A 16443-nucleotide genomic window follows, 5' to 3' on the forward strand; every position below is an offset into this window, starting at 1 on the left:
ACTTGAGCAGACTAACAATACAATTTCCCATTTAAATCTGTGTATAATGCATGAATTTTGTGTATAATACGCAAAATTCACATTGGTGATGAACTAATAAAAAACAAACAAGATGAACTTTAACAAGGAGAAATGTAAAGTATTGCACTTGGGCAAAAAAAATGAGAGGCACAAATACAAGATGGGTGACACCTGGCTTGAGAGCAGTACATGTGAAAAAGATCTAGGAGTCTTGGTTGACCACAAACTTGACATGAGCCAACAGTGTGACGCGGCAGCTAAAAAAGCCAATGCAATTCTGGGCTGCATCAATAGGAGTATAGCATCTAGATCAAGGGAAGTAATAGTGCCACTGTATTCTGCTCTGGAGTACTGTGTCCAGTTCTGGGCACCACAGTTCAAGAAGGGCACTGACAAACTGGAACGTGTCCAGAGGAGGGCAACCAAAATGGTCAAAGGCCTGGAAACGATGCCTTATGAGGAACGGCTAAGGGAGCTGGGCATGTTTAGCTTGGAGAAGAGGAGGTTAAGGGGTGATATGATAGCCATGTTCAAATATATAAAAGGATGTCACATAGAGGAGGGAGAAAGGTTGTTTTCCGCTGCTCCAGAGAAGCGGACACGGAGCAATGGATCCAAACTACAAGAAAGAAGATTCCACCTAAACATTAGGAAGAACTTCCTGACGGTAAGAGCTGTTCGACAGTGGAATTTGCTGCCAAGGAGTGGTGGAGTCTCCTTCTTTGGAGGTCTTTAAGCAGAGGCTTGACAATCATATGTCAGGAGTGCTCTGATGGTGTTTCCTTCTTGGCAGGGGGTTGGACTCAATGGCCCTTGTGGTCTATTCCAACTCTATGATTCTATGATTAATAGATAAACAGACAGAAGGCTAACCCATCCTAGCACACTTACAGTGAAGGGGTGAAATAAAAATGTCAGCATTGTACCTGTATGCCTGGTTGGCCTGGAAATCCAGGTGGACCTCTGGGGCCCCTTTCTCCTCTGGGACCCTGGGAAGAGATGACACAATGATAGATAGATAGATAGATAGATAGATAGATAGATAGATAGATAGGTGATAGATAGATTTATTGCGGCCATTGGCCCATATCGAAAACAATACATCAGAATTTATCCATAAACAATACAGCTTAAACAGTTCCAAGTTAAAACACCCATATAGGACCAATTTTACTTCAGTTAAGTGAACACTATACACAATAAGCTCCCTCTATGTAAACCGCAGTTCAGATCCATCAGATTGTGGGGGGTATATGTCTTAGTTCTGGCACTTATTGATGGTTCTTAAATTTAGCTAAGCTGTCCGAGACATACAGCGATCCCTTTCTCCTCTTTTGGAATAAAACATTAATCAGGTATCTAGCGACTGCAAGGGATCTGCTTGTATCTTCGTCGTTTAATAAGTATATTATTTGGGCTTCCTGAGGACCGTCAGCAATTCTCGATAAATATGGGGCCAGAAACTTGGACCGTGCAGCTGAATGTAATGGACAACAGAAGATTATATGATATAACGATTCTATAGATCCACTTTTACAGTCACAGAGGAGTGAGATCTGTCCGTTGGAGAGTCTGTTACCCAACACGTTTGATGGGAAAACATTGAATCTAGCCTTTATAAAGGCATACCTGTGCGTCACCACCGATAAGGTAGTTAAGTAAGATGGAGGTTTCGTTGGTGGTGTTAAGCCAAGGTTTATTGGTGAACAGGTGCCACCACCTGTCACAATATTAAATTGAAAATCCATCTCCTCTAATTTGTGACACAATGTTCTTTTTAAAAACGTAACAGCAGCATTCTGTTTTCCATCAAAAGAAAATGTTGTTTGATGTTTCGTGTAGCAGCTTCAGTATTCTCATCCAGCTACTAACAGCCTTCACCATTTGAACTTGGCCCACTGCACGTAGGCAATATTCCAGTCAAACACCATCACCAGCCAGCTACTTGATTTTCATTAAGAGTAATGATCTACAAGGATTCATGGGTTACACTGTGTACAAGCTAAAGACTCTCCTCCTGCAAGAGAGGGGAGTGGTTGTGGTCGGGAGCCGGACTCCGCCTCAAGCAGGCACCCAACCAGGTGCCTGCGAGGGGGAGTGTTTAGCAGCCCAAATTGCTGCGGCACCAGCCTTCCAGCCTCACTTTTCGTTGTCCCGTCTCAAGTCATCAGCTAGGAGTCATCACAGTCATCACAGGGAAGAGCCACAAGGTTTGGAGTCGGGGGAGGGGGTGTCTGTGTGTGTGGAGACTGCCTGGTTCCTGGCTTGCCTTTTAACTTTAGGAGGCTTGTGTGCGCTCATTGCTTTACTGCTTCTAAAAACCCAGGCATCCAGGTTTGCCTTGCTGTGTCCTCTTTTCCGTGTAAAAACCTACATTTAACCTTTTATTTCCCCCCACTCCTGGTGCTTGATTTGTTTGTGCGGTCTGAGTGTGAATTACCTTTCTTAAGCTGCAGCTTGTTCCCTTGCCCAGCACGTGCCCCCAGCGAGGTCTGAGTGTGAGTGTGGCTCCGTCTTTCTTTCTCCCTCGTCTCCTCGCTTTCCTTCTCCTGCCTCTGCCTTGGTGGCTATGAGTTTTTATTTAATTTTTGGCCAGGGTGCTTGTACGTTTCCCCCTCTATTGCCCTTGCCTGTCCAATTGCGTGGCTGGTCTGGGTGACTGAGTGGGTTTGCCTTACATTTTAATTTGTTGGCCAGGGTGCTGGTGGCTTATGTTACAGTTCATGTATGGACGCTGTTGGAAGTAGTTCCTCACAGAATAACTGTTCTACATGGCAACTGGAACACGTAGAGCAGATCATCACACAAGGATTGCTCAGATGATAGAGCATGATACTCTTAATCTCACATTGGGCAAAAGATTCCTGCACTGCAGGGGGTTGGAAATAAGATGACCCTGGTGGTCCATTCCAACTCTACAATTCTATGAGTCTATATGCTACCACTAGACACTGCTGAAGGCATCTGTCAGTGGTACAGACACACAACGGCAGTGATCTTTGTTCTGAGTTGCTATATATGTTAATGCAACTGCAGAGAGCAGCTACTGACTTCAAGGCAGACGGAAAGGATTTCATAGCTACCCACAATGTATAGCAGTAAAATTTCAATGATATGGACTGTATTGCTCCAAATCAAACATAAACAAATTAATGAAGGGACTTACAGGCATGCCACGGGATCCGGGATCCCCTCTTTCTCCCTGTAACCATAACCACTTTGTTAGATCACACACCTCTTTGTAGTAGCTATTCACATTACCATAGCATCATGAATTACAGTACAATATAAAAAGGAAGCAATGCAGACAATCTAAGATAAGATAGTGAACATTAAGATATCACTTATCCAGGGAATAGACAATAAATGGACTATGCACAACAAATCATTTTGCTAAATAAATACATGTTAATACATGTATTAAAACAAGTTTGAATATCCAGTCCCATATATGTTCAGTCAAAAGTTAAGTTGTACTTATTTCTGTGGGCCTCACTTTCAAATTGGCATACATGGAATTTCACCCTAAAACAAACCACATCAGTAAACAGGGAAAACATGTTTCAGAAAAGAAAATGGCAAAGCAGGACTTTCTTATATTTGTCCATTACACGTTTCGATGAACAATCCTTCAGTGAGGCAACCGAAAGGCCTCTGATTGTGTATATTTTCATCATTTTTAAACCCATAATAAATTCCATAATTATGTAATGCATTCTTGCTAGAAGTGTCTGGAATATGCAGACATTGTTCCCCAGACAACCTGGATATAGTTCCTTCTCTATTATAGCATTCACCTGTATTATGTGCATTATCTACTTTCAAAATTTCTGAACTGTTATAATTACATGGAGTTATACCCAATGTTGTGCTGGTAGATGCAGCATGACATCCCCTTCCCCTCCTCCCTTCAACCCACAATCTGCTCCAACCATCCAGACCAGATGTTTGGGGAGGGCATTGGGCTACAAGATGGGGGAGGAGTCCCATTGCAGAAGCAGGATGACACCAAAGGATGTCCCCTGTGAATTTTATATCCATGCCAATGAAGATTTTAATGTGCAAGCCATATGACATGTAAATACTTTTCTAAAAGAACTGCAGTAAGACTTTGTCCAAATAATATGTCATTGCACTTACCGAAGGTCCTTTAATGAACTGAGAAACATACACAGAATTTCCTTTTTCTCCCTTTTGACCAGGAATACCCTATAAAAACAGGGGTTTTTTATTAAAAAAAAAACCCTCAAATGAATTACAGAGTTGGCTTATGAAAACAAAGCAATGATATATGTTTAACAGTAGTCTTTGATTTGGACAATGCAAATATTTTTTATTTATTTATATTTGTTTATTGAAGTATTTCTATACTGCCACATCATAAATATTGGGTTGGTTTATGATGTTAAAACATAAAACACATACTAAAAATACAAACAGAAATACAGATCAAACATTAAAATAACTGGCTGCCCAAGAAAAGTTGAAACAACTGCGTAGGTTTTTCGGTATTAAAAAAAGTCTTCAACAGATGAAAGAAAGTAAAAAATAGGAAAGCCTGTCCAATCTCTTTTTTATATATATAATAATTTTTATTAGTATTCAATTACAATAATCCAATAATAGCCTCATTATAACAATGCCAAATTATAACACAATTACTAATACCAATTATTTAGATGCCAGATTATATAATTTAGGTGCACCCCCCATGTGCTAGAATTGATGGTTTGATGATTTACTTTATTTCTTGTTCCAAATCTTTTTAATATCAATTACACTGCAGTCAAAATAACAATGCCTTATACAACAACTGCAACATTAACGACTTCCATTCATATTGACACATTAAATGATTTATAATCCTGCCCAATCTCTGCTGGAATACTGGTGGCACCAAATGCCCAACTATGCAGCTAACAGTTTTCCTCTGGATTATCTCAGTGAGCAAGCTGGGTATGACCTGGTGATCCAGTTCAGGTAAGGTCCACCCATTCCCCACTCAGGTTCTATACAATAGTTAGAATAAGGTCATAATAAACTTTCACTCACGAAGGAGCCTCTTGGGCCAATACGACCAGCCTCTCCGGGAAATCCTGGATCTCCCCTTGAGCCATTGCACCCATCCAAGCCAGGCTTACCTCTGGGTCCATCAGGTCCTGGTAACCCCTAGAACAGATCACATTAAAATGCAAATTCATATAAATGGGGCAGGGGAAGGATAATGATTTGGCAAAAACACAAACCATGGTGACACATGAACCTTGTTTTTGACAACGTTTTTATGCTAAAACCACTCCTCAGTGAGATTTCAGTAGTTACCTGTTGCAATGTGAGTTGGAGCACCACAACCCTGAGAAGTTGCCGTGTGAAACCCAATAGGAAGAAACATCAATAAAGTTAATATATCTAACACAGTTCAAATCATGTTCAAGTCATGATTTGCATAAGGGTTTTCATACTTGGTGTGAGCATCTTGTAAATTATATCTGTTAGCTTTGTAATGAAAGTCATGATTGGCTCTCCTCAAAGATAGGAAGAATTTTGAAGAATTTTGTGGTCCTTATATAGATAGAACCGTTATGAACTTTCATTCAGCAAGAAGTACAGAAAAGGACCAATAAAACCTTTAGTTCTGCAGTAACACCATCCTACAGTCTTATAAAATACATGAACACCTGTAGAATACTTACAAGTATACCGTCTAAACCTGAAAATCCTGGAACGCCAGTAGGACCCTGGAGAGATTAAATTGCAACAAATGTTAAATTACGCATTAATTTTAAAACTAATTTAACTTGAAGGAAAGATTTGCATAATACATATTCTTACACCGTGTGAGAAAGAGAACTATTGAGGCTCACACTGTAATTGTCTTTATTTTGTTATCACAACATTAAATCACTTTCTTTGAGCATTATTATTACCTACCTGACTTCCTCTTTGTCCACTTGGCCCAGGCAGACCAATATCACCCCTCTGGCCTTTTACTCCTGGCAAACCAATGGGTCCTATTAAACCCAAAGCCCCAATTGGGCCCTGGGGCCCCATCTGACCAGGTTGTCCCTGAAGAGAAAAAAAGAATTCATATTCATCAGTCTTAAAAAATATATATCCCAAGGAAGATATGGAAGAATATTCATTCTAAATTTGTTCATGTATTATTTCAGCTTCTCCTTCTAAGATACGATGTAGTAATGAATATAGCATGCACACACAAAAGCACAGGATGAACACTGTTTTCAAAGTAGCCTTAAGCAGATTGTTCCAAGAGAATGCTCTCCTCCCTCTTCTTCCCTTGTGCACTCCCTAAATCTGTTGTGAGCCCTCCCCACCACAACCCTCCGAAACAGATCCGGGAAGGGCACCGGCTGTGCAGAGGGAGAGGAGGAGAATCCAATTGCACTAGTGCAACTCTTTCGTTGAATGCTGCCCTTAAGATATCTGAAGCCACAAATCTAGCCTTGATGAGAAATGCAATATGGCTTAAAATTTAACCACTTGAGGGCAGCAAACCCTTTCAGTTTATAAACTCCACTGCAGAAACCACATTTGCATATGCTCACAAATAGCAAACGTTAACATACTTATCGCAGATGTGAACATATTATAAATACCCACTTCGCCTTTAGAGGATTGATGTAATCACAATGACAGGACTACAAATAGGTGTGAAACCTGTGCAGCACAGTCTATGGCTTGTTCACAGAATCAACATGAACAGAATCAGAAATGGCCAGATGCAGAGCTTCCAGGCCTTTTCAATGAGAAGAAAACTCATAGGCCTTTTCAATGACTTTCCTTACCGAAACCTCTTTTTGCTTATATTTCTTATTTCATGAAGGATTACTGATTCTCAGTTTATTTGGAAAATTGCAAATCCCATAACCCCTGGCCTCTACTTTGATTCCATGACTCTTTTTGACCTTCATGTTAGTTGGAAACGCACTATGTAATCCTATACATGTCCACTCAGAAGTAAGTCCTAATGACTGCAGTGGGGCTTACTCCCAAGTAAGTTGGGCAGCCCATTCTGTTTCACTGCCTGAGGCCAAATGGGAAGGTGCTGCCCTGTGGTGGTATGCACACCCTATCCTCCTTGCCGCCACCACTGAAGACTCACTTAGAGGTATCATGTGGCTTCAGCTTCTGGCAAGATCTCACAAGAGCTCACACGATCATGCAGAGGCCTCACGTGATCTAACTAGGGTCCCAGGAAGGCTGCAAGAGTGTGATTTAGCAGTTGCTCGCATGAGATCTTGCCATAACCCAGAAGCTGCCACTTCTCCTCACTTCACCAGCAACAACACACCCATGAAGGTGCCCTTTGGATTCCATCAGCTGAGGCAGCTGCCTCAGTCTGCCTCACTGATGGGCCAGCGCTGAGTGCAGCCACAAATTGCCACCTTTGGAAAACTGGCTTTTAAAGATTCATCTTTGGTTAACATTACTAAAGTCTTGGCCCAGTACACCTGAAGGAGTGTCTCCACCCCCATTGTTCAGCCCGGACACTGAGGTCCAGCGCCAAGGGCCTTCTGGCGGTTCCCTCACTGTGAGAAGTGAAGTTACAGGGAATTAGACAGAGGGCCTTCTCGGTAGTGGCGCCCACCCTGTGGAACACCCTCCCATCAGAAGTCAAGGAGATAAAGAACTACTCAACTTTTAGAAGACATCTGAAGGCAACCCTGTTTAGGGAAGTTTTTATTGTGTTTTTAATACTCTGTTGGGAGCTGCCCAGGGTGGCTAGGGAAACCCAGCCAGATGGGTGGGCTATAAATAATAAATAAATAAATTATTAATTAATTAATTATAATTATTAATTATTATGTTTAGTGTATCAGCTAAAGCACTGGGTCTGAATGTGCACAGAAACTTGGGATGGAGGTTCACATCTCTTATTGACCAATAAAACTCTCTGTGTGGTCTTCAGTAAGCCTCAGCCCATTTTCATGTTGCTGTGAGATGAATACCACTCAACTACAGAATCTACATGAATTAGAGCAGTGATCATTTAACTATGCTTTATAAAAATCACTGCAACCTTTGGAATGGCCAACATATTAGTCATTTTTAAAAATACAAGAGCAAATGAATCTGCTTAGTAGTCATGCTGCACAGAAGTATACAGCAAGGACCAGCCTATGTATTTAGTCAAGTGGAACTTCACTTGAAATTATCAAAATCATTCCTGGGTGAGTTGAATAAACTATAATACTTTCCAGAAGGCTCTCTCCTTTGGGCTGTAATGCTGAAGACAAAATTATACAGCAATGTGTATATTTATTTCAGCTATTTATATGCCCCTTTAATTTCAGAATTTCTAAGTGGTGTAATAAAAGTTGACTCCATCTTGCAGTCAGGGCTTCACAGTCATAGGACTTATCTGCTCAGGTAAATCTGAAATATTACACATAGCAAAGAAGGATAAGACTCAGAAAGCCTAGGTGACTAGAAGTGCCTATTCCGAGCTTCTTCTGGTTTGCCACCTACAACCCCTCTTAGACAGAGAGGACTTGGCCATTGTACTCAGTGCTCCTATAATGTTCCGATTCCATTACTGCAATGTGCTCTACATGGGGCTGCCCTTGACAATGTTTCAGAAACTTCTGTCAGTCCAAAATGCAGCAGCCAGATTACTGGACAGATATCTATTTAGAGCTTATATAACCTCTTCTGCTGTGCCAGTTCCAGTTTGTTTACAGGCTCAATTCAAGGTTTTCATATTGCTTTTTTTTAATGACTTAGGTTCCCAAATATCTGAAATACCACCTCTATCCCTACAGAACCTCCTGGGTTTTAGGATTAGCAAAGGATAGTCCCACCACTCTGAGATGTGCAGGAATGGTTGCCCAGGTGAGGCCTCTCTTGGCGGCAGCTGTTAAATTGGGAAACTCCCTCCACACAGAAGAATGCCCAGCATCCCTACTGTATAGCTTCTGCTGTATGCTGAATAGACACCTCTTCACCCTGACCTTTAACAGTTAAGGTATTTTGCTTTTGTTCAATCTATATTATTTTGTCTTTGTTCAGATCTGTTTTCTTAGTTCTTATATAAGTTGTTTCTTTTTAAAGGAGGGGTGATCACTCATAAGGAAGTAAAAACTTTCAAAAGGTGGATTATTTGTTTTTTAAGGTGTCTTACCTATGGACAAACATTTTTACCATACTGACCTAAATTACAATTTTAATAGAATTTCGAACAGCTCTTCAGCACTATTAATATGGCTTAGGAGGGTTTCAGAAGTTGGTTCATCCTGTAGGCTGCTAGTTGGCTATCCCTAATTTAGCTTGTCACCAGAAACACACCAACTAATCCAGAATTCACAATGAGTTTGACAGCTGAGTGATTCAACTTTGGCCCACCATGCAAAGCCAGGGCATTGCTAGTCTTTCTTTCAGCTAAAAGACCGATTATGAGTGGAAGCTTTTGTTAAGACCAAGTTGATACCGCCCATAACAACCATTATCTGTGCCCATCTAATACGACTGCTGCAGCATTGAGTCTCAGGGCAGCTGTCAAAATAAAGCAGATGAAGGAAGCCATGCTTAACGGGGAAATGACAAATTAGTTCAGTTAAAACAGACAGAATGCTATGCCTGGCATCTGCTAGCTGATCCAAATAAATTCCATTAAGTTGTTAATTGTCCTAGGTCAGGAATTCTCCCAATGCCATGGCCAGGCAGTGTTATTTTAGTACATCCCGAACCTGACTGACTGTAGGAAGTTGAGTCTCAACCAAACAAAATATCTCAGTTTAAAAGTGAGGGTTCTTATTTTTATTTTTTTTAAAACATTAAAAACAACTTTAAAAAAAAAAATAATCAACATTGCAGGCAAAATAAATGTCAACTGCTTATTTTCTAGTACTGCAATTATGACAAAACTCTATGATTCTGTTGTCCCATATAGGAAGTTTTGCTACGTATTTCAATCAGAAATGAAGACCTTTCATAACGCATACAGTGGTACCTCGGGTTAAGAACTTAATTCATTCCGGATGTCCGTTCTTAACCTGAAACTGTTCTTAACCTGAGGTACCACTTTAGCTAATGGGGCCTCCTGCTGCCACCGCACTGCCGGAGCACGATTTCTGTTCTCATCCTGAAGCAAAGTTCTTAACCCAAGGTACTATTTCTGGGTTAGCCGAGTCTGTAACCTGAAGCGTCTGTAACCTGAAGCGTCTGTAACCCGAGGTACCAAAGTTCTTCTACTGGAATTGAGGTTTCTCGAATTTCAACAATTAATATTAAATATTACAGCCTCCTTTTTGTTCAAGATCTCCAGTACTAGATCCACATTATGGTGGGCCCTGGTTACTACCTTACAAATATGACCGCAGTTTGGTGACTTCCAGACTCTTTAATCCATCTTCTTTGCTGGCAGAGGGAAGAATGGGTTAAGGATTATGCCAGGCTGGAGCACAACTTGGTGGGTCTGCCCAGTTGCCTTTTTAGCAGATGCCAGGCATAACAGTATTGCATATTGCCATGAGTCACTGGAACACCAAGACTCTTTGGAGTATTTGCTCAAGAGGATTATTATAAGGTCAGCAAGATACCAATGCTCATTTTGAAGTCTTTTCAGACAGTTTAAATAAGAATATACTGAGGATCTGGTAAGACCTCTTATCTTATTAAGGGCATGCCTATCCTGATACTTTACATGAGACAGTTGGGTACTTGCTTTGCGTAATTACCTTTTAATGGGATTGCTTTCTGAACTACTAGTTTGTAGTCAAGAGTTGAACCAGGAGCGTGAGAAGTTGCTATAGTGACCTGCTCTACAATAAAAAGAGATGAGTTGAATTTCCATGGGTCCCCCTTTTCCTGTTTAAATTTGCACAAGTTAGATGAGGGGAGGCCATTTGTCAACTAGCTAAGTAAATGGAAGGAAAATCAAAAGAGTTTATCTGCTTTCTAGCCAAATATCTCAACTAATTACAATTCAGACAGAACTATGCATAATTGCCCAAAGGCTGCCCTTTCAGGCTCCCAGGAACTGGGCAGTCCCAAAGCCATAAGGCTCATCTCAGAGAAACTTGCATGCTTTAGAAGGAAGATGTGTGCAATACCTGAGCTTGCATGAGATGAAGTGTAGGCGGAGTTTCTTTATATATTGAACTGAATTAGTCTTCATCCAGCCTATATGACTATAGATGCACTTAGGGCAGAGCTGTTACCAGCCAAATGCTGGGAGAAGATTTAGAACCTTCTAGACCAATGTTTAATTGTGAGTGCATTCTGCAACATGTTTTTAACACAATAGAGAGTGGCTCAGGAATTTGACAATACATTAGAACCCTAAAAGGAAGAGTGAGGTGTTGTTGTTTTTCTTAAAATATTTCTTTGCATTACTGAGGACTTGGACAAACGAATAAATAAACAAACAAAATTCTGAGGAGCAGTTGAAAGCACACTAAAACTGAAATGCTATAAGCCAATATTGAAAGTGAAGTTGTTAAAAAAAAAAAGAGTAATTCAGCATATGGAAATACTGAGCAGGATATTTTGCACCAACACTTGAGAATAGTCTTTTTCATTTCCCCAGATGTAATGGAATAAGTGCAGTACCTCCTAGCATCCAATTTACAGTGATTACTATCACAAGGTCCAGCTTCATAGTACAACAGTGTACTGTCCTGCATTGCTAACAGTTGTGCTAAGTATTATATGTGTTACACAAATGTATGTCTTAGCTGCATTTGTTCTCCATTGAAGTTTACCAGAGTATCCTTCTTGCCAGTGGGTGTCACTATTACTTCACACTACACTAAGAAGAAGGAAAGATAATTTAGCCTACTACATGTAATTAAATGAAGAAACAGAATTTAAAACTTTTTCCGTGTGCATGATGTTTAACATGTGTCCAGTCCTGGTAAAAGCAGAGCTAGCAGTGGGTTGGGAAGATGCAGGTCTAGAGCAGAGGGTGTGGCTAAGGAGGAAGGGATTATTAGCAGGATCACAATTCTAGAAAATCAGAGTGGTTGCCAACAAATCTTTCAGTACCCCGGACAGTGCCAAGGAAGCAGGCAACTTGTTGTGAGCCCTCTGAGACACCCTGGCTCTGACTGCACCTCGTAGGCTCCTTGCTGAGAAGTGCAGGGCCTCAGAGGCATGACAACAACACGACTGCTTTGAAAGGGTAGTGTTCATGGATGCTTCTGAATTTCCCCCTGCATGTTTCCTTGCATATTTCTTCCCCACAGGTTCTAGATACCCTAGCTCTTCCATTTCCATGTGCACAGCTCTCTGTTAAAGCCTTGCCAAAGAGGCTTGTAGTTATCCTTATGCATTCTGTTTAAGCTTCCAGTAATAAAGATACCCAAGTATTTCAATTTTGTATGACAGTTTTTAATAGGGTAGCTAGTTCTTTTTTTATTTTAGGGGGAACATTAAAGCACACAGCTTCAGATTTCTGAAAATTTACACAGTCCTCAGAATTTGCCAAAATGTGTCCATTCCTTTTGCAAAGCTCTTACTGTTGCAAAGAGGTTCTTGTGGTAACCATTATATCATCTGCATAAACACTCAGAGTGTATGTTTTATCTCTGAAGAGTACACCAGAAACTTCTGGGCCAGATCTTAGCCCTAGAGCCTCTAGCTATCAAACTAAGATAAGAAGGAAAAGGGAGCGGGGACACTCCTGATTTGTTCCCCTGTATATTTTAAAAGGAGTAATATCTAAGTCATTGACTAACTATAGTTTGGGATATAGAATATACTTGGAAAATCGTGGGAGGAAGTTAGGGCCAGATTTTATATTGTTTGAAGACCAGCACCAGAAAATTCCATTCCAAGCAGTCAAAGACCTTTCAAATATCTAGAGCCATGATTGAAAGCGACGACTTTGATTGTCTGGAAAGAGTGATAAGGTTTAATACCTTTATTATGTGGTCTGCTATGTTATGCCACGGGACAGAGCCAGATTGATCGGGGGTAGTAAGTTTATTCAATTAGCTAAGATCAATGCAAGTATCTTATAATACTGATTAGTCAATGAAATTGGGCAGTATGACTCTACTTCTCACTATATAGAAGGATCTGGCAACTTCCGTTTCAGTGTATCTGAAGAAGTGTGCATGCACACGAAAGCTCATACCAAGAACTAACTTAGTTGGTCTTTAAGGTGCTACTGGAAGGAATTTTTTTATTTCTACTTGTAATGGATCCATAAATGGCTTGGGTATTGTGACAATTTTAGATTCCAGCCAGGTTCTTGATAAGGTATTCCCTTTTCAGATATCATAGAAAAATCTGGGCATATACGAGATCAAAATATCTTTGTAATGTTTATAGTAGAGAGCGGTGAAGCCATTTGGACGGCGGAATTTCTTAGGGTAGAGGTCTTTTGTACTTTATCTATTTCCTTGGGAGTAATTTGTTCTTCGAGAAGTTTAATTTCCTCATCTGTGAGAGAATGTGAATGATGTTCCCCACACATTCTGTTCATTTGTGACCTCACTCCCCTACCAGTGATATTATTATTATTATTATTATTATTATTATTATTATTATTATTATTATTATTACTAGTACTACTACTACTACTACTACTACTACCCCACCCCTCATTCTGGGTTTCCCCAGCCACTCTGGGTGACTTACAACATATATTGAAACATAATAAAACACCAAACAACTTCCCAATACAGATGCCTTCTAAAAGTTATGTGGTTCTTTATCTCCTTGACTTCTGAAGGGAGAGTGTTTGCTTATTTTCCTATGTATGATGGCATCAAGATTTATGATGATGATGATAGCCTGTTGAATCAGGCCAATGTGTCCATCCAGTCAGGTATTCTGTTTTCCAGAGTGGCCAACCATATGTCTGCAAGAAGTCCACCAGCAGGTTATGTAAACAATAGTCGTCCCCCCACTGTTGTCCCCTAGCAACTGAATATCAGTGTAGTGCCTCTAAATATGGCTCCTTATCAATGGGTAATAACAATCCATGGGCCTGTCCTCTTGGATTTTTCTGAATCTCATTAGGTGCCATGTTTAATCTTTCTGGAGAACAGTCTTTTGAATGCTGCACCACATTTAGAAGACAATTTCCTTTTTCCAGTTTCTGAACAGTTAATAGTATCAACTCCATTCATAATAAATATAACCTTTTCTATCTTTTTCTTATTAGAAGAATGAAGTAGGGAGATTTGATTTGGCTAACAAGGTCTGATCTGACCTTGGTCTGATTCTTTGGTTTGTTAACTTTATGGTTTGTTCAAACCAGTTTCCAGGGCGAAACAGCAAACTGTGACTTGTTACACAGTTTCTTCCCCTTGTGTGTGGAGAAAGGGAAGGACGGAATTTGAGAACTTTAGACTCACATGGATCACACACATAATGAGAAACCATTACATACTTATTGGGCCACAATGTGCAATGACAGATCCCTGAAAAATTCGGATTGAAATATTCTGTTTAAGTAGATTCCCCCCCCCCCCAATTTACTTTCAGAACTCAGAAACAAATGACAACCTTATGGGGATAAAATGTTGGTCATTCATTTTCGCTACAGAAGAAATGAACATAAGAGGAGCCATACTTACAACTGGCTCTGCTCTGAGCATGTGACACAATCTCTTAGGAAACGCCAAATTAGGTCATGCCATGAATGCAACCTTGTTTGTATGATCTGCTTAATTCTGTCAAGGAAGCTTAAAGTAGTGAATGGGATCTAACTTCAGAGGTCAGAGCAGAACATCTTGTGGTGTTTATTATTAACAACAATATTCTTATTAATTGAGATCAATTTTAATAAGGTAATCTGCTTATACTCTTTGGCTTCTGCATTTAAGGAAACAAACTGCATGTTTGGAGAAGGAAAAGCAAGAACAAGCTTTACAGAAAAGTAAACCATCTTTGTAAGGAAAAGGAAATCACAGAATTGTAGAATTGGAAGGGCTGGCTGGAAACAAGAATAGGTTACAGTTTATTCTGAAATATCTGAAATATTATGGTTATGCTGGTTCAAACATCACAATAAACAATAACAATGGCCAATTGGGAAAGAGAGGATATAATTCATGTGACTAGGACAGGAAGTAGGTGGAGGGGTGCTCCTAATCTCCTCCCTAAATTTTGGTAATCTGGCCCTGTGTCATTTGAACAGAGCTTGAATTGCCATTTTTTCAAATAAAATAAAATAGTATTTGGAATATAATGGGACTTAAGCTGCCCTAACAATATACAAGATAATGGCCAAGAGTCTCCATAATCTTTCCTGTGCTATTCAACAAGATATTTTGGATTCCCTCATAAAACAGAGAGAATAGGTAATCCAAACTGGCTTTTGTTCAAAGACAACTGCAGTTATGCACGTTGGTGATTTTATGCATTCTGCTAACAGCAAGTGGAAGCCAAGTTTCAAAGTACTGTTTACTCATGTGCTTCCATTTTATTTGATCTTGGTTTAACATTTTAATGGCTGCATTTTTCAGCAATTAAAATTCCAGCTCATTCAACTGTGGTCAAATGGCATTTTCTATTTCCCACTGCCATATGGTTGATTCTTCCCCAAATAAACAGAGGGCACAGGGTAAAGGACTGTGTGTAAAGTTCATTGACTAATGTGTTAAACCCTGTTCTTGCATATAATATTCAGTGGGAATAAATCTATTATCATCATACAGAGAAATTTAAAGCTAAATAGTTTGAAGTGAAAATGAAATGTTGGCTATATATTATTTTGGAAACACAGATTTTCCTCCCCAGCCTATCTGTAGTATCTTCCTTAATATCAAAACATGAAGTTAGGTGAATTGCAAATGTATATCAGGCTGAAAAAAATCATCAAGGGTCGCAAATGGATATGAAGCTAAAAATATTTACATCTCTTTGAAATTTCAAAGGTATACTTTTAGACCAACTGCTTTTACTATTGCTACAGAACAGTAGTTCTGTGGTCCCCCCTTTCTTTTAAAGTGTTATTGTATTTTTTAAACTTGTAAACTACTTTAGAATACATGTTAATGGAGGAAAGAGGGGTAAACAAATAAAGTGAATTTAACACTTACTCTTGAGCCTTTCTCGGGAAAACATTGACAAGCTGTGCAATCCTGTCCACCACAACGACTAATATATGCATACTGACCCTATAAAGAAATGGAAGTTAGTCTTCTCATGTTTAACAATTTATTATTTTCAAACCTGTTGGCCCCAATCTAGCTAAATGGGCAGCATAATCCAAAACAAAATTACTTGGAATGAACAGGGAAATTGTGTGTACATCTAACTCAGAAATTAGTCCCATTTGTGTGCCTTGGGGTTATAATCTCAGGTAAGTAGAGATAGGATTGTTACCATTTGGCTCAAGAGGAGCAAACAATATATAACCTTATCTGGGTTGGGATAGTTATATTTTATTTAACATTTCGATATATAATTCGGGAGAAATAAGGCATATCGGGGGCAGGGGGAACC

General features: G+C 39.8%; 1 protein-coding gene across 7 annotated transcripts in view; it reads right to left on the reverse strand.

Moving 5' to 3' along the window:
- Positions 1-16443, reverse strand: part of COL4A4 (collagen type IV alpha 4 chain) — a 78337-nt gene that overhangs the window by 44995 nt on the left and 16899 nt on the right. For all 7 annotated transcript variants that reach the window (XR_014526931.1, XM_083506288.1, XM_083506287.1 and 4 more), the window contains 7 exons: positions 16038-16115; positions 5953-6087; positions 5715-5759; positions 5074-5190; positions 4162-4230; positions 3188-3223; positions 948-1010 (listed from right to left, as the gene is read on the reverse strand). Coding sequence is in view for 6 of the 7 variants with exons in the window: in XM_083506288.1 (XP_083362414.1) it covers positions 948-1010; positions 3188-3223; positions 4162-4230; positions 5074-5190; positions 5715-5759; positions 5953-6087; positions 16038-16115 (543 nt within the window). In the remaining variant the exon portion in view is untranslated. The remainder of the gene's footprint in view (positions 1-947; positions 1011-3187; positions 3224-4161; positions 4231-5073; positions 5191-5714; positions 5760-5952; positions 6088-16037; positions 16116-16443) is intronic.

Source organism: Podarcis liolepis (assembly GCF_965112155.1).
Source record: "Podarcis liolepis genome assembly, chromosome: 5".
Classification (NCBI taxonomy): domain Eukaryota; kingdom Metazoa; phylum Chordata; class Lepidosauria; order Squamata; family Lacertidae; genus Podarcis; species Podarcis liolepis.